This window comes from Coenobita brevimanus, chromosome 29 (genome assembly GCF_032717465.1).
Source record: "Coenobita brevimanus isolate Jiangsu-jjx chromosome 29, ASM3271746v2, whole genome shotgun sequence".
Taxonomy (NCBI): Eukaryota; Metazoa; Arthropoda; class Malacostraca; order Decapoda; family Coenobitidae; genus Coenobita; species Coenobita brevimanus.
Window position 1 is genome coordinate 2659836 of NC_136982.1, and position 24688 is coordinate 2684523.

The 24688-nt window shown below is 40.0% G+C and overlaps 1 protein-coding gene across 1 annotated transcript in view; it reads left to right on the forward strand.

The window, feature by feature from the left end:
• The window catches only part of LOC145394906 (uncharacterized), a 71145-nt gene extending 55436 nt beyond the window's left edge, over positions 1 to 15709 (forward strand). Inside the window, exons 9-15 of the mRNA XM_080268657.1 lie at positions 453 to 1921; positions 3243 to 3321; positions 4670 to 4833; positions 7208 to 7364; positions 10912 to 11007; positions 12234 to 12315; positions 15122 to 15709. Coding sequence (XP_080124783.1) covers positions 453 to 1921; positions 3243 to 3321; positions 4670 to 4833; positions 7208 to 7364; positions 10912 to 11007; positions 12234 to 12315; positions 15122 to 15442 — 2368 coding nt within the window. The 3' untranslated portion in view covers positions 15443 to 15709. The remainder of the gene's footprint in view (positions 1 to 452; positions 1922 to 3242; positions 3322 to 4669; positions 4834 to 7207; positions 7365 to 10911; positions 11008 to 12233; positions 12316 to 15121) is intronic.
• Positions 15710 to 24688: the final 8979 nt, after the last annotated feature.

Sequence of the window (24688 nt, forward strand, 5' to 3'; positions counted from 1 at the left end):
GTCAGTTGGTATGAACAAGAATAAAACAAAAATAATTCATTGGACTGAATGGGTTACCTCTGAGGAGTCTCTCCTCAGCTGAATGAAAGTATCATTAGCCAGAACAATACACAATGTACTGGTACATCCTCTTACTCAAGGGGTTGAAGGCAGGGTTGACCAGTCAGTAATTCATGAGCAACATGATATGAGTAATAAACTCCACCCTTCCTTATCTTTCATCATTTATGAGCCACATCCATTTGGAGTGCCTTAACTCACCAGATTTCCAGGCACCCCATTGCTAGCTATACTTGTATGGTTACCACCATACAGTACAGTACCATGTTGGGCACACTTCTGATTTCCACATACTAACATATGTATATATTTTTTCCAGGTACAGCACATTGTTGACGAATGGGTGGAATGAGCTGGAGGCATGGAGATTATATGAAGCTCTCTTTATTCAGTACGATGGTAGGAATCCACATGTTGCGTGCAGTATTGATGGCCACACTGAGTGCAGCCACAACCACTACCACCATGGACCCAGAAACCAGCACTACAGTTTTAGCCAACCCTCAGGACACAGTTACAGTCACACCACATTCACTACCTTCTGCTAAAACCTCCTTTAGCAATGTAACACTACGGAAATGTAGATGTGAAAGAGATGAAATGTGGTCTGGAGATCACTGTGTGGAGAAGATTACATTTGTACCATGTTTGGGTCCAGAGGGGCCCTTTGCTCGCAACACCAGTGCCTTCAGTAATGTGAGTATAGGAGACCCTGTTTGCAAAGAAGGCTTCACTCCTGTTCCCATTTACAGTTATGAGTACCTGGTTTTTCTTATACCTGATGGTACTCTTCTTTGGGAAAATGAAAATATGTTAATTGAAGATTACTGTATTGAGCATAAGCTGTATGAAGATGGAATAGAAGTAATACAGGTACAAGCATGCATACCGCCACCCCCTGTACCCCAGTGTTGCCCCTTGGGTTACATTTTAGGAGATGATGAGTCCTGCCACCCAGATACAGATAACAATAATTTCACCCCCCCAGTCTATGTGTCCCACCATCTAGTCCAGTGGCAGGGGCTTGAGGAGGATGTGGTAAACATAACCTGCACTGCTAATGAGAATGTTACTCATGTTAACCTGACTGGACTGGATGGTCAGTTACTATACAGTCATCAGCAAGCAGTGTTACATATAACAAGTTCCTTAAAAAGCAACAACATGTTAGATTATTGTGTGGCAAAAAAGAAAGGGTCTGACAGTAGTCCGCCAGATTACACTGCTAGATTATGCACAATAGATCCCATACGAAAGTATCAGACCATGTGCAGCAATTCAACCTGTGTACGGAAATGCTGCCCAGAAGGTTTCTTGTTAATGGGTACAACTTGTGTGGAAGTGACTGATGATGGTGAAAGATGGCAGCCACTCTTCCATGATTATAAGGATCTCTCAGTTACAGCAGCACCAAGAGAAGACTGGACAGTTGTTTATGGTCTACCACTCTGCAGTACTTTCTTCTCTTTAGTGCCAAAAGCTAGAGAGGCAGACAAATTCTACCTTCTGACAAATGGATCTCTGCATGTACCAGTGTTCACCAACAGCATCCCACCTAAAGATTATTGTACGGACCTATATCTGGATAAAGATCCCCACCCTACTGACTTTGCTGTTATATGCGGCTTTGATGATACTGAGGAATGCCACTGGAAGCATATCTTGATAACTGTTCTGCGTGGGGTGTCAAGCGTTTTCCTGGCTGCCACTGTGCTGATCTACCTAGGTGTGCCAGATCTCAGAGACCGCACAAATGGCCGCTGTCTGGTGTCAATGGCGGTGGCAATGATAGCTTCCCACCTCAGCATTATCATTATCAATGAGATGCCACACTTGAATGATACTGAGTGCTTCATAGCAGGTAAGTGTAAAATAGAACTGTATATGACCTTCGGTTCTATAGTTTCCTATGGTTATTTCTGAGTACACATTTATGAATGTACTTTGTGTCCATGAAGTTGAAAACAAGGGAGGAAAGTTTGCATGAAAGAAATAAATGAAAAGACAGGAGGGATGTTGATGAGATAAAGATGGTGAACTGTCCCATCTTATGTTATATTTTGCTGTTATCTTCAGCTGGCAGATACAGAGTTTTAAATTCATAAAAATCATTACTGCAAGAAAACACAATATTGTACTCTGATGAAATTCAGTCATTTGCCTATAATTATCATGCAGTATCATTTGTAATTAGTATTTTAATGTATTATTTAATCATCGTGCTAATATTGTATGCCTTGTTTACGTAGGACAAGGAGATTTATGGCAAGACTTTTTTTTTATCTCTTTAAGGCCATCTGTCAGAGTAGAGCAAAATTCTAATACCATCTTCCCCTAGTACTGGACCAGTGTATTTGGCAACCCACCATGAAGGCTCAGTAGTCCACCCTTTTGCAAAGTGATGGAATCACACACAGTTGTAGTCATGAGCAAAAGTTCACCAACAGCCCTCAGCCTTCACTTTGTCCCATTTCACATATTTTTTCTTCCTCCCCAAATGACAGAGTATCCTTCCTTCATACACACACTTTTATATGCTTCATATAGACTTTACTAAGTCCCCCATGCTGGAAAAACAGGCCCATGGAAGAATATTTGTCTACTTTATAGGGGAAGAATAGATCCATGGGGCAAAAGGAGAGCCCTATATGGGGAGAAAATAGGTCCAAAGTGTGAATATTGTAATAAGTTCATGGAAGAACTGGGCCCAAGTGGGAAAAAAGGTCTACTGTGTAAAAAATTGGCCCATAAGTGAAATAGGTCCACACGAGAAAATAAATTCATGTAAGGAATAGACATCTCCCCATGGGGAGAAAATAGGCCCACTGGAGAAAGGGTGTATAGGAAAAGTTGATTCAAGGAGGAAATATATCCACTGGGGAAAACAGGTATTGTACGTGGGGTAAAATCGCTTCATTTGGAAACAGATCCATGGGCAGAAAACAGGTGGGTGGAGGGTTGGGCCTTCAGGGGTGTAGCCAGAAATCAGCTTACATTGTTAGTAAGTTTGTTGAATTCATACTTTGAAAAAGTGCACAATCAACAGTGATGGTGTTTACTTGAGAATAAAGAGGCATAACACTGTAGTGATGAACTCCTGTAATGATTTAAAACAGGACAGGACACTAATATTATTGTCATATGAATGATAACACAATATTTCACAGATATTTTCTTTTCAGCATTTGTTGGACATGTAAACACCTTGGCTACTTTCTTCTGGCTCAATGTGATGTGCTTCGACATGTGGTCCACACTTAGGTTAGTATTTGGGTAAAAGTGTATGTATTTATTATCCATACCAACAAGTCATTAAGTTTTACTGTTGGAATAAGCCTTCAGATTCTTCTGATATTTTAGTAGGGCAGCATGGAAAACAGGAGATAGTGCCTTATTCATTCACATTCAGTCATGCAGCTTTTTTATGCAGTGGTCTACAGATTGCAGTTTTAAACTATTCATGAGCAGGTCCTGCTGTGTTGCTTCACTTGCTGGCTATTATAGGTCACTGATAGCTAGTCATTTCCTCAAAAATCACTTCATTTTAATTTGATTTTATCCATATATGCCTCTCACCTTCCGCATGTTCAAACTTCTGTGATCCAAATTCTCACACACTGTCCTTCCATCATCTCCTTGGCTTTCCCCTTCCTCTCACTTCCTTCATTTCTGTACACATTACATACCATGCATGTTACTCATAATCATTCCCTTCTGTACAACCAACCAAGTTATCTACTGTATTTTGGGCCATATTGCAGTAGTGTACTGTATAGTTCTGAAACTTAGCATCTGATGTCATTTTGAAAGAAATGCACTATGTTAGTTTGCATTAGTTTTGCAGTACTGTACTGTAGTTTTCATAACTATACAAGAATTCATAAGTATTGATTTTGATAGATGAATAAGTGAGAGAGATTTGGACAGTAGTCAGAGACAAAAGTCGGCCTTTTGCTCTGCTGTATCTACTTCACGTTCAAGCTGAATCTTGTCCATCATTTTCCCCCCTGATGCATCAATGCAAAGAGTATCATGTATGGCCGGTGAAATATACTATCTCTCTCAGCTCAGAAATATTAACTACCAGAGGTTAGGGACAAGAAAAGATTAAATAATAGCCAGCAGAAGAAAGTGTGGTAGGTGGTGGCGACCATCATCCACTCACTTGATGTAGAGCTGCCTACTTCTTCCTTAGTCTTTATCATTCTTTTTCTGTGTCTGCCCTCCTCTCTTCATATTTCTCCCATCTTTCCTGTCACTTCTTATTGCTCTTCTTTCCTTTACAGGTGGCTTTACATTGAGTGACAAGCCAAATTGTTTCCTGTAAGCCAAGAAACCATTTACTATGCTGGGTGGTAACCATATAACCAAACCATACATGCTCCCTACGTGTCAGCATGTGGGTTGGTGGAGGATTAGTGCCCCTCCCCATAAAACAAATAACTCAAAGTCAAATGGCCACCCATTATGGGATTGTGGCATCTGGCAATAGATAGATAGAAGAAAGTGAGAAGAGGAGGTGAAATATTAGGTGAACCTTTGTCTCTCACTGAATCTCATATGCAGTAATTGTGCAGAAAAAAAAAAAATAAGTGTTGATTCCTTGCAGGACTTCACAGCAGCAATACCACAGCCTCAAGGTATTTGGCTTCTACAGTCTGTACGCATGGAGTTGTCCGCTCCTCATAGGACTGGTGGGTCTTGTGCTGGATATAATCAAGCCACCTAATGTCATTCGGCCCAATTTCACTGAGGGCCCATGCTGGTTCAGAGGTGAGTTATCCTCTTGAAAGTGAATTTTTTATTTTTTTATTTTTTTGTTCATTCTTGGAGAAAGCTTATGACAGAATAGATAGGCAAGGTATGTGGAAGGTATTAAGAATATATGGAGTGGAGGGGAAATTGTTGAGTGCTGTGAAGAGTATGTACGAGGGAGCTAGGGCTATGGTGCGAGTGGATGGTGAGCTGAGTGAGTTCTTTGATCTCAATGTGGGACTGAAACAGGGGTGTGTGATGTCTCCATGGCTGTTTAATATATATATGGATGGGGTTGTAAAGGAGGTGCAATGTAGGGCAGTGGATGTGGGGGTGGCCCTAATGAATGAGGGTGAGATTTGGAAGCTTCTGGTGTTGCTGTTTGCTGATGATACAGTATTGTTGAGTGAAGATGAATGGGAGTTGCAAGGTTTGGTGAATGAATTTGGGACAGTGTGTAGGAGGAGGAAGCTGAAAGTTAATGTAAACAAAAGTAAAGTTATGGTGTTTGAGAGGAATGAAGTCACAGAGTGTGCAGTGAGGTTGGATGGTGAGGATATGGAGAATGTGAGTGCATTCAAGTACTTGGGTAGTGTGATGAGTAAGAATGGAACTTTGGGGGATGAAGTACGTGAAAGGGTGCAGCAGGGAAGAAAGGTTGTTGGTACACTGAAAGCAGTGATGAGAAATAGGGAGGTGAGTATGGAAGTTAAGAAGTCACTGCATGATAGTATTGTGATCCCTACCCTGACGTATGGAAGCGAGGCGTGGACCTTGCAAGAGGGGAACAAGTCAAGAGTGAGAGCAGTGGAAATGAGTTACTTGAGAGGAGCATGTGGAGTGACGTGGAGGGACAGGTTGACGAATGAAGAAGTGAAGGAACGTTGTGGGGTAGATGTGGATGTGGTTGAAAAGATTAGGAGAAATACACTGAGGTGGTTTGGACATGTGGAGAGAGTGGAGAATGAAAGACTGACTAAGAGGGTGTATGTAGGTGAGGTGGAGGGAGGGAGAGGGAGGGGTAGACCGAGGATGAGGTGGAGGGATGGAGTTGAGAGGTATATGAGGGAGGGGGGGGTGAGTTGGGGGGAGGGGAGTCAAATGGAGGGTGACAGAGTGACTTGGAGGCGTTTGGTCTGGGGCCACCCTTTGCGGGATTAGGGCGTCGGGCTATAGATAGATAGATAGATGTTCATTCTTGCTGCTACCAGATAAGTTTTATTCAACTTAGGAAAGATAACTTGTACTGAATGCTTAATTAATGATATGTGTAACCTCTGCAGTTCAGAAATTCTAAGCAGAATAATGTTATCAGGAGATGGTATGAATGAAATTAAAAAGACATCTTGCACCTGGGGTTCAGAGGGTTAATACAGAGATAAATGAGATAGAGGTGAGGAAATGGTTGAATCATGAGTGAGGCAGGCAATGGTACATGAATTGCAGGTTACATCTGAACTGTGATTAAAGTACAGTACCACAACAGCTTCTTCACATGTCAGGGATTACAATCTACTGAGGCAAAAGTCTGATCTAAATGGTTATTGCTGATTACTCAGGTCAGGAGTGAGTCATGGAGTAGTGGTTGAGAGAAAGGTGAGGTAGGCAGCAGCAGTTGAGTCAGGAGTGAAGTAGGCATCAGTGGTTGAGTCAAGAGTGAGGTAGGCAGCAATGGTTGAGTCAGGAGTGAGGTAGGCAGCAGCAGTTGTGTCAGCAGTGAGGTAGGCAGTAGTAGTTGTTAGGAGGGAAGTTTAGCAGTAGGTGAGTCAGGCAGCAGTGATTGAGTCAGGAATGAGGTACGTAGCAGTGGTTGAATCAGGAGTGAGTTAAACAGGAGTGGTTGAGTCCGAAGTGAGTTGGGTAGCAGTGATCAAGTTCGAAGTGAGTTGGGTAGCAGTGATCGAGTCCGAAATGAGTTGGGTAGCAATGACTGCAGCAGGAGTGAATTAGGCAGTAGTGGTTGTGTTACAGGCTGAACTGAGGAGTGAAGTTGGGTTGAAACAGTATTGAAGACAAGATGAGAACAAGGTGTGAGCCAACAGTTAAATAGAGATGACCGTGATGCCGAGGCAGGATTATTTAATTATTTATTTTTTAACAGTAAGAGAGCAACATGCCACAAAAGCAGTGAGGGCTGAAGCAGGAGAAAGGCAGAGACAGAATATATGAAATGGAAAGTGTATGTGCATGAAAGGAAATATTTAAACCTCCATTAGTGTAGTAGTTCTAAGTGAACTTGTAGGCCATAAAACATGGAGGTACAGTATTATTTCATGCTATGATCATCACTGATGTGAATGACGAGAAAATGAGAAAAGCATCTTATATATACTGAGTATTATGTACAATTCTTCAGCTCAGGTTCAGCATTTAAAGTAAATTATTCTTGCAGGCAATGCTGAGTTCTGGACATACCTTTCCGGCATCGTCCTTATTCTGGTGGTGATGAATTTGTTCTTTTTCATCCATACGGCTGTTTTACTGTCTCAGAAGCTCAAGGAGAGGAAAACCATGGTGTTTGATGGCAACAAATCTAAGACTAAGGAACAGTAAGAGAATATTCTCTCCTGTACAGTAATTACAAAATTTATATGCAATAGGTTTAATGATTTTGAAATGCATTGTCCATGACTGCATATGTCAGTCTTGTTCACCTTTTATTCAATCTTTGGATTAAGTTTTGTTTACTCATCTAATGTGAGGCAATTTTAAAGGACTTCATCCCAAGTCTTCCCAAGTCTATCTTTTGGTGCTCTACCGTTTACATTCACACTCCTAGACTTTTTACCCATCGTCCATTAACTCCACATGTCAGGATCACCTCACTCTGTTATTACACATCACAGCTCCAGTGCATTTAGTTCCCAGCCAACTTCCCTAACACTTATTAGCAGCTCTGCCATTTGCTTCTCTGTCATTCTGGATAACACTACATATCCATCTAGCATCTCTTGTATCCACACTCAAACCTGCAGTCTTTCTCCTCATGTTCTGCCTGGGTTTTATTAACATAAACCACTACACATACATACAATACCCTACCAAAATGTGGGTGAGAGTTCCATCACTATCTAAAGAGGTAAACTTCCATCAACTCTTCAGTTTGTTTCAGACACCACCATCCCTCCTCAGCACAAAGCACATCACTCCAATTAAAGAATCCCTCTACACATCCCAAAGATGCATCTGCCATTTTGTATCTTAAAATATTTTGTCCTCTCTCCGTGTGCATCTCATTACAGTGCCTAAAATGGTATGACAGTACTGTACAATACTGAAATAAAATTTCACACAGTAAATAGGATGGTCTGAATATCACATTGTTGATATCTTAGGATGATTTGAAAATCACATTCTTGAAATCTCATTCCACACTTATTGATTTGGGTTCTCCCTTATCAATCATTTACCACTGAACACTTCTTATAGGACCAAATGGGTTGCAACTGAAATTTTGTACAACTAATTGATTGGGCAAGTGTTAAGTATAGATTGCACTGACTTCTTTTCAAGTCTTATGACTCTCCTCAAAAACTGACTGTTAGATTTTTTATTTTGTTTTACTCAACTTTGGTCCCCAGATCCCATTCTGTACCAAGGCCTTTAATGCACCAGCCACCTTACTACTGTATGCCTTTTTTATTTTAACTTGGCCTAAAATTGACATCTCTCCATCTTGAATGTGGAGCCGTAAAAATAGATTAACATTATACTGGAGAATGGTGTAAGTCATTAAGAAGTGCTATGGGTAGGAGGTAGAGTCACAGCATTGTCTTTTCTGCCATTTAACCATGTGATGTAAGCTTAAAAATGGCAAAAAGCTGAGCCAAATTGGTGTAAAACATGTATTCCTTTCTTGCTTCACCTCTTTCGTATATGTACGAGTGCCTCTCTGTTCTGTCATCGAATCAAGGCACAGAGTTTCCAAGGCAGCGTTGTTAGAGGCTTTCCCTTGCAAACAATATAATAACTGGAATTTTTTAAGACAAATGATACATTTTCTTAGCAGAGCCTTTTTTTTTTTTTTTTTTTTTTTTTTTTTTTTTTTTTAAATAAATAAATAAAGGCTTCACCATGCTTGCATTTGTCTGCCTTGGTCACCTAATGGCAGTTTTCCATGCTGCTCAGTCTCTCAGTGCCTTCCTACTTATCCCTGAGGTAACACTCTATGGCCTCAACCCTTGCATCTTTTGGTCTGCTTCGCGCAACCTCACCCCTAACATTCACATTTCTCATTTTCTGCACCAGTTGCCATACCCTATCCTCTCCACATGCCCAAAGCATCTCAGTCTACCCCTCCTCAAAACAACAACAATATACTCCAGTCCCATCCTTCCTCTCAGCCCTTACATCGTAAACCCTGGTCCCCCAGTCCTCACATTCAATGAAGCATTGCACATCCACCTATTCATCGTCATTTCTTTACATTTGAGTCTACAAATATCCTCTTCCTTTACTGCCCAGGCCTCACTACCATACAGGATTACACTCCTGACAATGCTGAATGCAAAGTTCACTTAGCATGGAGGGAGAGCCCTCTCAATATCAGGAGAGGCTACAGCTCCCTGAACTTCTTCCAACCACTCCTTACTCTAGACACAGAGCTAGCTCCAATCCCACCTCCTGCACATAACATGTCTCCCAAGGAACAAAACTCTTCCACACACTCAAGAGACTCACCAGCAAGATCAGTCCTTTCATGACTGACAGTCTCCACATGCTCTCCTTGACATACTGCACACATGAAATCAGCATTATGCCATAGTCTACCTCTAACAGAGTACCACTGCATCTCTTAAGCACCTGCTTGTCACAAACACTGCATAAGATGGAATTAATTTCCACGCCCTTGTGGCAAACCGCACATGGCCACTTTCCCCCTTCTTTGACAGTACTGCCATCAACCTTAGATACCAACACTTTTACACTTTTATTTTATTTGCACTTACTCTTAAGCCCTTGTGCCCCATACCATCTCCCCACTTCCTAAAGCTTTCCTCTGCCTTCCTTCATTCTCTGCAATCAACACCAAATCATCAGCATACAAAGAATTTTACATTTTATGCTTAATGCATGTTACTGATTCCCTCAGAGTGAAAAAATATTATAGTATGACATCAATCAGTTTAGATGCTGCCATACTGCCATTCTTTTTATTAATTCCTTCAGCCCAAGAACATATTTTTTATTTTATGCTTGGCAGCATCAGTTGATTTTATTGAAATATAGTTTTTCAAACTAGTGGGATCAGAATTATAGTCTTCATTGACCCCTCCTGTATTACAGATCTTTCTGAGGGTCAGTAAATCATGTGGTGATAATCTGAGTAATGTAAAACCTAATTTGCTGTAGTGAAGAGGTTAACTATTGAGAAATGAAAACTGAACTTTTATGTGAAACCAGCCAACAGATATGAATTGATCATGTGTAGGTTGAATTATATGGCATTTGATGAACTGCCTAATGCTGGGGGCACTATTGGCTTCAGCAGTGTAGTGTGGACTTTATGTGCTTGTTATACAGTACATAATGATAGAAGTGTTTTCCACACATGTATACTGTAAACTGGGATACTGTAACTGGTAAATCAGGTGCCCGGGCAGCAACTGGATTTTAATCTATATTTTCTGTAAATTACTATGAACATCATTGCAAAGAAAAGAAAAAGTATAAAAGGAGAACATAATGAGAACATTTTGTTTAAGAATTATATCCCAGGTTAATTCCAGTATTTTAGTACAGTATAAGCAATTCTGATTTTGTATAAAGTTCAAATGATACTGAAAAACCAGCACTGTACTGCACATTACTAGTGTATACTGAAGGCTTTGTCTGATAGGGACATCCATCCTTTGACTTGGTCAAGTTTCTATAAGCTGGAATTAAACATGAGTTATTCAGTCAAAATATTAATTGTGGTAAATTGAACATATTTGGTGTAGCTATAATGCTCTGTAAAACTGACATTATGACAGTCAGTTCTGAATGCAAAATACAGTATATACAATATAATTCACAACCAAGGTATTAAAGTTGAGAAATCTGTGAATGTGAAGTGGCACAGCATGAAATATTTACTTTTGTTCCATTTTTTAGGGTGTGGCTGTATGTGAAGCTGTTCATTGTGATGGGAGTCATGTGGGTCACTGAGATCCTGTCCAGCCTGCATGACAGGAATGGCTGCAAGTATTGGTGAGTATTGTGTCAAGTGATAAATACAGTACTGTATATATTTACGATTTTGGTGGTACATGGTGGTGACCAGCATCCTCTCACTGGATGTAGTGCTGTCTACTTCTTCCTTCACCTTTATCACTTTTTTTGTGTCTGCCCACAACACCACTAGGTATACTGTATAAAGCAATCACCACTTAGATATTACCAGGTCCTCTTCAGACACTCCAATACCAGCAAAGAAGAAACACCTACATATTGTACACACTTCATGTGCAGAGCAATGACCATCATAAACTCAGTTTGATGATACATTGGCTACTTTCCCTTCACCTTGATAATTCATTTTTCGGTGTCAGTCCTCTCTTCCAATATCCCCCATCCTTCCTATCACATTTCATTATCAGGACTCTTCTTTCCGCTTCCGGTGGCTCTACACCAAGTAACAACTCGAGAATGGTTTCCTGTAGCCCAGGAAATAATTGACAACACTGGGTGGTAATCATATAATCAAATAACAGGGTGATTTGGAACCTACGGTGGCACTCCTGTTAAGTGGGTGGAGAGACATAAAAGTGCTGTCCACCCTGGAACCTAAGTCGCACACTCTTTACCTTTTGCCTCACTGTGGTGGGGTGCTCTCTACTGCAAAGGGACATTGGCTCATTGCACAGGACAGTCTTGCAGGGGTGATTGTTTGCTGGCATTTAGTGGATCTGCTTGGCTATACAGATTGGGGTTACTTTGCAACAACAACAACAGTAATGTGAAGGGCAATACAACACCTTGATCAGAAAAATGTGTTACAGGTACAAGTCTTCCCACCCAACATTCGCCCATTCCAGGTATCATTGAATAGAGCCGAGTGAATTTACATAGTTGGGCCTGAGAGGTCATCACCTGACCCTCCTTTGTTACCAGCTTTGACTTGGGTTAGGTGGAATCACAGATGACACGTTCCCTGGTAGTACAATAGGTCCACACACCATAACACATATAATGGAGCACTGCAAAGTGCCTGTTACACAAAGACACAGACACAGCATCAGTGGTGTTGTGAAACAATGGGAAGACCTCATGGGACAGATGCTTACCTGAATTGAACAGGTTCACATGGCTAAACAGAGTGAATGGTGGGAAACATTTAATAACAAACTGCATTACTTTAGAATATTTTTAAAAAGTAATTTTGGTTTGCTTGTTAATGCATACAAATTAATAACATATCTTTGTGGCTTGTACAGGGTGCTGACTGACATCATCAACGCCCTGCAGGGTGTCTTCATCTTCCTGGTGGCCATCTGCAATAAAGACAACCTCAAGAAAGTAAGACAGTGTGACTACTTCCAGTTTTTATCAACATGAAATATAATGTACTTCTCAATAATATATAAACTGCACAACTAAAAACTCAGGACCACGGTTAATGTAAGCTTCTTTATTGGTGATGTCAAAAATACTCTTTGCATTATCAACCTAAGAACTTTTTTTTTTTTTTTTTTTTTTATGTGTTCGACTCTGGGCATAGGCTTCACAGCCTGCTATCAAGGCCCAACAGTCCTCCTACATACCATACACCTCTTCATGTCACCACTTCAGCGCTAACACCTACTGTCCATATTTAATACATGCTAGGGCTGCCTCATACAGGACCTGTGTATTGGTATTGGCAGGGGTATTTTTACGGCATGTCGGCGGGTCTTCTGGTAGATCAGTAAAGCTTGATTTAATGAAATTCAAATCCTTAAACTGTTCCCTGCCCCAGCTGGGATTTGAACCTGGGTCCGTTAAAACGACAGGCCACCTCTTACTTAAATTAAAAAAACTGAGTTAAAAATAATCATGAATCAACATAAAAATACTACATCTTACTTGAATTTCAAAACCTGAGTTGAAAATAATCATGAATTAAAGTGGAATGGTCAAGACTGGAGAATACAGAAACAGTCAGTGTAATAAAAGTAACATGTTGCAATATAAAAACAGCTAAAGTTTAATAAGGATACTAAAGAAAAAAAATGGAAAAATAATACAGTACATCATTATTAACATGATATGGCAGTAAAGGTATACAGTTTAGCAGTTACCCAATATTAATGTTGTTAAAATTTTAGAAGCTTTCAATTTGCTAGTTATTCATTGGAATGAAAGCTGTTTTGGTTGAGAAGGTAAAATAGAATTAATTCCCCAAATATTTTTGTTGATTTCTGTACATTTCTGTTCATAAAGTATTTATTATTATCTTAGTATACTAAGAATATCATGTTTTGTAAATTCCTGAGAGATGTAACTTCCTTGTGGGTAATACAGGAACAGATTAGTGACAAGACAGTAACTTCTGAACTAGTCCAGTGTTGTACAGCATCTTCCTTTTAAGATGTACTGGCAGTCAGTTTTGTTTTGGTTCTATGCATATGCAAAGTTGTCCCAAATTTTTCCTTTCCCACCTGTGATAATTTGATGAACATGTGACGTACAGAAATGACAATGATTAGGTGGATGTGCAGTGCGTCCCTGCGTCCAAGGCCTGGAGGGGCTGGGTTTACAATGGAAGAGTTGAGAGGTAGGATGGGACTGGAGTGTATTGGTGTTGTGATGAGGAGAGGTAGATTGAGGTGGTTTGGACATGTGGAGAGGATGGGGGATGATAATTGGGTGAGGAAGGTGAGAAGTGTTAATATTGGGGGTGGGGTTAGGAGGGGTAGACCGAGAAAGACATGGGACGAGGTCATTAAGTGTGACCTTAGGGTTAAGGGACTGAACAGGGAGGCTGCAATGGATCGTGCAGCGTGGAGAGCCGCCATTAGGTGACCAAGGCCGACACATGCAAGCATGTTGGAGCCTTTAAAAACGAAACGAAACGAAACGATGTGACAGTGTTAGCGTGCCTGAGTAAGTGTATGAAGAATACACATTGCGAATGGTGCAAATGAACATGTTTCTTCATTTGTACACTAATGTGACTATCATGGGGAGAGTGGAATACCTTAAAACACTGTACATATGGTTGCCTCTGCTCTGTCCAACAGGATTATGGTACATTTTCCAGTTACAGTTGTGGAAAATTAAACCTGTCACACTCCCACTGTTGGGTTGGTGGCACATTACTATCATTGACAGTCAATTCCTGGGGATAAATAGGCAATTATATATGTACAGTATATCTTTCAGTCAAACAGTTTCATATGGAAGAGTCTTTCTATCTACTGCAAGATGCCATAATCCTGTAAAGGGTGGCCATTTGACTCAGAGTTAGTTGTTTTACAGGGAAGGGCACTAATCCTCCACCAACCCACTTGTTGACATGTAAGGAACATGGATGAGTTGGTTATATGGTTACCACTCATTATTGTAAGTGGTTTCCTGGCATACAGGAAACCACTAGGCTTGTCGCTCAGTGTAAAGCTACCTGAGAAGGAAAGAAGAGTCATAGAAAGTGAAAGGAAAGATGTGAGAAATGGGAAGAGAGGAGGGCAGACACAGGAAAAGAACGATAAAAATGAACGAAGAAGTAGGCATTGCTACATCCAGTGAGTGGATGATAGTCGCCACCACCTACCACAGTGTAGAAGAGGTCATTTTTAAATCCCACATACTGTATTACCATATATCACTAATCTAACAGTGTGAGTGTGGTTGGCTTAGATATCCATATTTGTACATGAAACTCAACCCCAAGGACTGCAGAGAATGCTATGTGGCCTCCTCTTACAATTTTACAGGGTATACCTGGGACATTGTATGACTTCTATTGGAAACAAAAGTCCTGTGGCCTCTCCTGCTTCTCTCTCTCTGGATTTTAGAAATCAGTCTGGTGAATCAGCAATAACTGACACTGATGTCTTTACATGACCAAAGATGATTGTCATGATTGTCATTTGTTTTGGATTCAAAAGATTAATTTTCAAAGTCCAAGGAATGAATGCAGGAGAGTCAACAAGACTACCATTGCCGACAGTACACTGAAACAGTACACTGACGCTCATGCAGTTTTACAATAAGTCTATAGTATTTATGTCTGATAAAAATTCTGCTTGTTAAAGATATACTTTGGTACTTTGTCCTTAATAGTCATTATAACCTTTGAAAGATTTTATATGAAGATATTAATTCTGTTTTTTATTCTGCCAAGATTCATAAACAGTTACGCACCACATGGTATCCTCGTGTGGAAAGGGTTCGCAAGACTGTGTTGACCCTACGACGAACTTCCACCCCTGCCAACAGTCACAGCCTCAGTGCCTCAGATGCATCAAGAAAGACCTCTATTACTTCAGTCCCTCGCAAACTTTCCGCTGTATCAAATCATCTTATCACAATTGGAAACAAGAACACAACTACAGCTGTAATCGATGAGAATGATGAGGGCAAGAAAACACTTGAAACTTCACCATCAAACAAGCTGTCTGCAAGTACCTGTGAGAATATTCCAATGTCAACTCTGGCTGAGTAGGCAATAGTGTACTACTGATGGGAGTGAGTATCAAAGAATGATGCATTTTTTTAGTTTATAAGAGAACCCCTCCTTACAGTATAGTTTTTGTGATCTGAGGCCCTTTATACATGACAGTCAAGCTGGTTGGCATTAGCTGCAGCGTTACACCATAGGGTCCTCTTGTTAGTATTGGTAATGTTTTTTACCTTATGGAACCAGACCATTTCCACAACTTGAACATTAAGTTGTGGCTGAATGAAAATTAATGAGTCTTGGTTACAGTATGAGGTACTGTAGGAATTATTCTCTTTGGTTACCTGTGAGATTGACCCTTTAGCCTGACTACAGATGGGCATCAGCTGAGATAAAAGGTCAGGGATTTTCACCAGGTTAGAAAAGTAATACAGTATGGTTGGGGAGATGAGGTACCTTTGCTCCTGGTGAGGAGATGGTCTTCATACAGACATTTGTGTCCCCTCTTGAAGGTGTCCCTCCTTCATCTGCTGTTGTAAAAGGGATGACTCACACTGTCTCATAAGGATCTGGTGATATGAGAGGATGAAGCTTTCTCCTTTCTGTGACTGGCCCAAGAGTTCAGGTCCAGATCACAATAACGCTGAGATAATCCAGGTCAGTTTCTTATTGAGCCGGACTTGTACCATACTGTAATAGTGGGTATTTCTCCTCAACAAGACCAGTGTTGTGTCCTAGTAGGATAATCTCTTAACAGCCTCCATGCTACTGTAGTCACATGGATTATAAGTGGAATGTGATGTACTGTTATATAAGACAGTATGAACCCCTTCAGTTCATTATCATATACTGTACTGTATTAACCAGTATTTGTGAGCCTGGGTTAAAAGCACCGGTAATTCTGGATACAATTGTACATTTTTATCAAGCTTAGAACAGAAATCAGACTGAATGGTTTAGAAAAAAATCTTCATTAACTCCAATCAGTCCAAGGACATCATTTGGGTTTCTTCAGGCAAGGCTCAGTTTTTTAAATCCAGCAAAAGAAAAGCCAGCTGTGGTGCTGACATTGGCTGCTAGTACAAATCTTAGTTCTCTTATATGAAGGGAATTATTATATATGTGTTAGTATTATGGCTGAAATCTACATGCATATGTTATACATATCATAACTTAATGTTTATAATTTATTATAGATATTTAAGCTTTCTTTATGGGAAGTAGTGTCTGTGAGTGATTAGGAGACTCACTGAAAGGTTTGAGGTGAGGTAAGAATAAGAGTGACAAAGGGGCTGTTATGTCACTGTTGTTGTTCAACATTCATAATGATGGTCTTAAAAGTATATTCAAAATAAGAATAGCATTCATTCATCACTTCATTCATCATCCAATCCTGTGTTGCCTTATGAGCAGCATAGGAGCCCGGGGCCAGGCAAGTTGGTCCTGACATCTAAGATTAATGACCAGCCTCACTCATCCCATAGTGCCATTATGTGATTAATAAACCCCAGCCACCCCTTGGATGTAAACCTGCCCAGGCTCAATCCGTTTGGAGTGCCTTAATTATCCACTAAACCACCAGGTGCCATAATTTGGTTATATGGTTACCACCCAGCCTAGCAAATGGTTTCCAGATGTACAGGAAACCATTTGGCTTGTCACTCAATGTAGAATCACTCATAGACAGAAGTAAGAGGAAATAATGAAGGAAAGAAAGACAGAAGTGGAAGAAAGGAAAGAAGGAAGGAAGAGAGGAAAGGGCAGTAACCCAAGAGCAGCACTACACTAAGTGAATGGATGGTAACCTGATGAGCTGTTGGCTATTTTTTTTTTTTCTCTCTCTCTCTCTTTTTTTTACTCTAGGGAAAAGTATCTTCTAGGCCAGTACTGTAACATGAATAAATTTTTGCACCGTAATTCATTTGCCTTTCATAACAGAAAACAGTAACTTAATTTTTTCTCCCATCATAGGTAATTCATTTGCATTTCAGAACAGAAAACAATAACTTAATTTTTTCTCCCATCATAGATACTGTTTTCTATTTTTTTTCACCTTATCTCAGTATTCTCATGAGGTACCAGGGCAATTTTCTTTTTATTGTAGGGAAAAGTATCCCCTAGGTTGCTAATGGGAGGAAATCGTATGCATTCCAAAAGAGAGGACAGTGACTCTGATTTTCTCCCATCATAGGCAGGTACTGTTTTCTGTTGTTATTATCACTTGAGCACATCAAAATCCACTGGCTGCCACTGTGTCAACAAAGACTCACTATTGTCCATCTAGGTGACCAAGGTGCACTTCACATTAGGGAGCTGGACACATGACACGTATGGGCAGTTTCAACCCTATTGGAATTGACTTTTCTGGACTCCCTGGTACTCCTGGGATAGTATAGGGCCACAGGAAGTCTGTTATGGCCATAGCTTTATTTTGCCAAAAGTGGCACTTGACCATGTCTGGAACTGGGAACCTCGAAAACCGAATGAATGTGTACAAGTATTGAAGTATGAGTGGTGAGATAACATTAAGAATGTAGAGATGACTGGAGAATTGCAACACTTTGTAGAAGAGGTATTTTGTGTCCGAGAAGTGAAAAGACACTGAGAGATAGTATTGTGTCACCAACTACTGACAATAGGTGTGAGTCACAGACAATGAGCATAGCAGAAATATAAAAAATTCAAGCATTTAAGATGAGTTTTTTGAGCATTATTTGAGATAAGAGTAACAGGTGTAGTTAATACAGTGCATGAAAGCTTTGGTATAGACAGAGTGTTGAGAAAACAGAGATTGGTGCTGTGTAGTGGATGAACAGAAATACAGTAAAGGTATGGACATGTATATAAGGTGTAAGAAAATATAGTGACAAGGAGAGTGTCTGAAAATTACATGAATGTTAGTGTTGCAAGAGGAAGATCTCCAGATGGACAGTTACTGGATTAGGTGAGAGTTGGCAGAGGAAGAAGGATGGCTCAGGGGACAATAGAAAGATACAGCAGCCTGGAGACTTTTGGCATGATCACCCTCTGTGGGATTCTGAGGGGGAAAAAGGTATCAGTAAGACAAAATTCTGTATTATGTAGTCACATGACTGGGTCCGATGAACTAATCAGAAATTTATATAGATCCCTGTTTATCTTTCATAGCCAGTAGGGTACTAGGTACAGACTTGTATCAGTAGCCTACTGTAACTGTGTCCTTGATATGACTATAGTAATTATTGTATCATGAATTTTATTAGGAAACTCATTTCATTGTACAACATTGTACGCCTTCATGGGTTACAAGTCTAGATTTACAAGATCATCGCTCATAGATTACACCCATGAAGTCTGTATTTACCTCTGCTAACAAGTTGGATGGAGGTTATGTATTCACCCATCTTCTTGTCTGTTTATGTACAAAATATCCCCGAAAATTGTTATCGGATTTCAGTCAAATACTGTATGGTGAGTAAGTGGGCAGTGAGTCAAGGAAGAGTTGATTAGATTTTGAGGTGGATCTGTATACGAATGCAGAAATCAGTAATAAATTTTATTAGTTTTGGCAGGGGTACGTGCTCTCTGAGACTGTGTAACAAGCCAGGCCAAGACCATAGAATGTACTGACTGTGTGAGACCGTAAAAGTAGACATCTGTTAGGAAAGAGGAATTACAGCTGTAAATTATAAAATTTAATGGTGTTGGTAGAGGTATGTGTTCTTTAAGTACTTTCTAGTTTACTATTAAATAATTCAGTGATAAACATGTTATTTAAAATCTCACCCGTTATTAATCTGGTTTGTGGTAGGTGGGGACGCTTACCATCCACTCACTCATTGTACTGTAGTGCTGCTCTTGGGTGTCTGCCCTTTCCTCTCTTCAATCCTTCTTTCTGTCCATCCTCTTCTGTCTTTCTTACCTTCATTCTTTCCTCATCCTTCTGCTTACGGGTGACTTTACACTCCCCCTTCTATCTTTCTTTCCTTCATTCTTTCCTCTTCCTTCTGCCTTTGGGTGACTCTGCTCTGAGTGACAAGCCAGATGGTTTCCTGTACACCAGGAAACCATTTACTATGCTGGGTGGTAACCATATAACAAAATTTTGTCGCCTGGTGGTTTAGTGGTAATTACGGAGCTCCAATTGGATTGAGCCGGTGAAGGTTTATATCCAAGGGATGATTGGGGTTTATTGCCGCTCAGGGATGAGTGAGGCTGGTCACTCTCATCTTAAATGTCAGGACTAACTTGCCTAGCCCTGGGCTCCTATGCTTCTCATGGGCAATGTAGGATTGGATGATGAATGAACAGGGGCGTACCCAGAAATTTTCTAAGGGGGGGGCCCCTAGTGAGGTGAGGTCAGAGAATCCGATAATTACGAGGAGGTCACATGCAGGTTTTGCTGTTATCGAAATAAATGTATATAAATTTTTAAAGGACCCAGAGAGCTAAGGGGGGGGCCCGGGCCCGGTGGTCCCCCCCCCCGGGTGCGCCCCTGTCAATGAATGAATGAATATTAATCTGATGATGCAAGTTGCACTAGAGTACACTACAGCCTGTACTGTAAGTCCTCATTCTCTCTGTGTCTCTTTTTTATAATATTTGTTTTCTGTTAAAGTTTCATTGCTACCTTTAATGTTATTTTGCCAATTTCCACCCATTTACAGTATCAGGTGTTTGGAAAAAGGTCTGATATTTTGGAACACATGGCTGACTTGTAGTGAGGCTTGTTAATATCCCAACGCCAGTTTTGTATGAGAGTGTCAAGATGTTTGTCCATCACTAAGGTTGTTACCAGGTCAACCGTATTAGTCCCATCAGCCTGGCCACATGATGCCACAACCCTCCTGCCTGCCATATGATGATGATGATAATGGTTATTATTATTATTATTATTATTATTACTGTATTATTATTATTATTATTTACATTCACTCATCTTAAATGTTAGGACCAACTTGCCTAGGCCCAGACTGCTGTGCTTCTCATGGGTTGGCATAGGACTGGATGATGGATGGATGGATGGATTATTTACATGACCAGGACTATGCATATGCTAAAAGTCCATTGTCTGAGACCCAGCAGTCTGCCTACTGTATGTGTTCCATATTTTCTTTTGTCACCTCTTTAGTATTAATATCCACTGTCCATATTGTACACATCCTAAGCCTACCTACCATATATAAGTACTCATGTAATGGTATTAGTGATGATGCTCTTAAGAACTAATGTTATCTCAGTTAGTTTCAGAGATACATTAATTAATTTCCATCCTGCTCAAGTCACAGCATTTTATGTTTGTGACACTTTTCCAGGTCTTGCTAGGGAATGCTTGGTAGCCTTTGGTATGCTGTGTAATGCTAAGCTGTGTAACATGGTATTTTGTGACAGCCGTGGAGCATTGATCTGGTAATACATTGTGACAGGGAAAAAATTGTGAATTTATGACTGTCCATCCATCCATCATTTAATCCTGCATTGCTCCATCAAGAGCACACAGGCCTGGGGTTAAACCACTCACCAGATATTTCAGGGGAGAAGGACCAGTTGCTTGCCCCATGGTGGGATTACATGAGAAATAAAACTTTAACTACCTCTTGGAATGAGATTCTTATAGGCCACATTGGTTGGAGTGCCTTAACTCACTTGTTCACTTAGCATCTAAAACCTATACGATGACAATGGGGCTAATGCATTACATCAGTACGCAGCATGAAGGCCCACTCTTGAACTCCTTGCATGCATCACAGAAATGTTTCATAAAGGGAGAAAGTACTGTAATGTGAGAGGGGGAAGAGCAATTGTGATGATAATTAAAGGTAAGTGTCACTGGCACAATCTGTAATGATTTTTTTTTGGTTAATTGTGGTGCTCTGAGTTGTGAAACTGTGTGGTTACTGTGACAAGGCTGGAAAAGTCTGCAACATAAACACCACTGGCAGTAAGTTCATTTCTGTTTCCAAGGTGACACTCTAATCAGTTACTTCACAAGTGCTGATGAGGTGCCTGCACATGGTGGCACTGTGTACTGTGAGTAGAATGATGTAGCTGCAACATCCACCCAGAAGCCAAACATCCTCGTATTTCCCTTCACCCTTTCCATTAGGGTAGTCTCTGGTCTGACCCTAATGAGGTACTGTCTGCTAAAGGGAGTGCCGGTTTCCTACACAGTGTACAGTGCAGTACAGGATATACACTGTACTGCACCAGTAGGACAGCTCCATAGAAGCAGCTGCTTATCTGTGGTTGACAGGTCTGCTTGCCTAGACAGACTGGAGTTAAGCAACAACAACAGCAACAAAAACAACAGCAACATCATCATGGTTGTGCCCAGACCTCCACCTTGCCACTCTGAAGCAGTACGTTCACTGAACTCCATTAAAAACTTCTGACAAGTTACAGATACTACTCACTTCCACTAATTGTTAAAAGGCATACAAAATTTGCCATGGTACCACCTGTGATACATAAACCCACACTTCTGCCTGTCTGGGGTGATACACTGACCCATTACACTACCAGAGCCCCGCCAGAACTCTGTCTTGCCACTTGGAAGTGGCACTTGCAGGGAGCTCTGTTAAACTATGTCAAGCTAAAAGGAGTAATAATGTACTGATTTGTGATGGTATGTGATACTGTACATGAAAGCATGGTACTCATAACAGCAATACTATGGACAGTAATGCATTAAAACTTTGATAAGTCAGCCTTTGATAAGTTGAAATGGCTGCATGTTCGTTGAATTTTCAAACTATATTTCCAAATATTCTGATGAATAAAACAGTAACTTCCAAACTTAGTCATCTACCATGCGCTTTGCCTTGTTACAATGCGTCAGAGGTGACAGTTCTCACCTGCAGTGCTGATAGTGTTACTTTGTCAAAATTAGTAATTATCTGTACACATACTGTATGTTGGCTAATAATGTTTCAGTGCTGCATGTGGTAGGAAGCACCTGAAGGCAGAGTGCCTTGATTAAGCCAAGATTTTGATAGTTAAAAAGGTCAGAGCCCTATATGTTCAGGTTTATCAAGATTTTGCTGTAACAAGTGACAATAATGTACACAGTTTAGTGATGTAAGAATACCAAGAATCTCCCACGTATGCCTAATGTGAGAACTGAATTAGGCTAGATTTAAAAAGTCTGCTGTGCCATATTGTAACAAGATTAGAGTACAGATTAATGGGATTTGTGCAAATACACAGCTTTATGGCTAAGCAGGACACATAATTGTTAGAGGAAGTGAAATATTGAGTAATAAAATTGCTATGGCAGGAATTGCTATTAGTCCAGCTTATTTACCTATATAGCCACCAGACACCCAGAATAGCAGTATCAGTGTTTCATTTTACGTATATGTTGATGTATATATATATATATGGTTGTATGATTTATATTTTATGAAGAAAGGAAGCAGCAGCATCCCTTACCACAATATCATCCCAAATGTTAATCTGATAATTGCTTTTTTCTTGTATTTGTTGCAACACACTCTCACAGCACAAGCACTTTATAACTACCAGTAACACACAGTATGCTAACCACAACACAGTACCCAGACTTATGTATCAAAGTGTTACAGTATGCTGTATGTAATATTTATAATTGTTCTGGCTGATCTGTTACCGGTATGTATGATTTTATGACATGTCATTATATCATACTTAAACAGTAAGTTGAATTGCTAATATAGTATATTGTGAATTCTACCTGTATATACTCTGCATCATATTTTTGTCTGTGATGTGCAGTATTTTTTATTTTTTTTTTATATTGGGCAACTTATATCTGGGAATGCAGATTACCATACTGGACCATTACCTTTATACAGTAGACAATTTCAGCATATTGTAGTTCATATATCAGCAGAATCATTTAATAGATAGACTAGAAAACAGCTTGCATAGTTTATATCATACTGATATGGAGATGAAATATACGAGCTATAAAAGAACTGTAGAGGCAGTCCTCAGGTTGTGTTGGTAGAAAACCAGTTGGAGAATGAATAAAGTTAGTAAACACATAGTGATATATTAAAACATAGGGTCAACTGAGGTATAAATAATGACTTTTCCAACCCCACAACCCAAGTACAGAAATAACTTTCTCAACCCCCTGAAGATGAGTTTATGAGAAAAAATTGCACAAGTTATGTACAGCAGACCCTTGCTGTAATGGACTAATTGGGGAAAGCCTGTCCTGTTAAAATCCCTCAAGGTGGGATTTCAAGCACATATTTGAAAATAAATGAGTACAACAACACATTCTGGTACTAAAAACGTAAACTATACCCATTTCACACTAACTTGGTCCATAATTTTGCTCTTTTGTACCTTATTTCACATACTTGTCATAGCACTTTTCATGACCTGCACAATATTACTATAGTCTCTGATTACAGGTTGGTAACAATGATGGGGAGAGGGTGCTTCCTGGCCAAGTTTGAGTAAAAAGGTTAGGAAACACGCTTTATAGTTTGATATGTAGACAGAGACATTATTTAGTCTTTGAATACACGTGAACCATAGCTCACTAAGTCACTCCCTTGTACATTGTAGTCCTCTGTTTAACCTCTCTAAGGTGATGATGTATCTCTTATTTTATTGTAGCTGCTTCCTGATTAGTTTCATTCAACCTAGGAAGGACCTCTATTTGAGATGGGGAAACTGAAAGCCACATTTACCCCTTACTTATTAAAAACAGACAAACAAAGTAAGTGGAGATCTGAGTGGCTCAACAAAGAAGAGTGGATGGTGCTATGAAGACCCTGATATGAAACAGGTCTACAGTCCTGGGAAGTGAACGAATGCTCACATTAAAGGGTAGGGACAAGGAATGTTACGAAAAATTTATACAGAATACGATTTTTGCTCACCAATATTGCAAAAGTGTCTTAATAGGAAAAAGAATGCTGTGCGGTGAAACATAAAAAAGAAAAGCAAGCTGCATATTGTGATTATATTGTTGATCTGGCTCATTCATAGGGATAACTGCACTATGTTTAATGCTTGGAAAGTAGCCTGTATGCTCCTTCATGGAGGCACCTCTTGCTATTCGCGTGAAAGCTGTATGTATCTGAAAAGTGAAAACAAAGAAAATTATGGAAAAGATGGCAACGTTTTTAAAAAGGATTATGAAACGCTTGTGGTGCCTCATCTATAGATATAAGATACTTGACGTTCATAGTTTGATACCTATAATATAATTCGAACTTGGTAAGATTTATACGAATAACTCTGTAGCAGAAAGGTTACAGATTATAACATCTAATAAAGATAAAGCTACGAAAGATATATTTTGAATTAAAACCA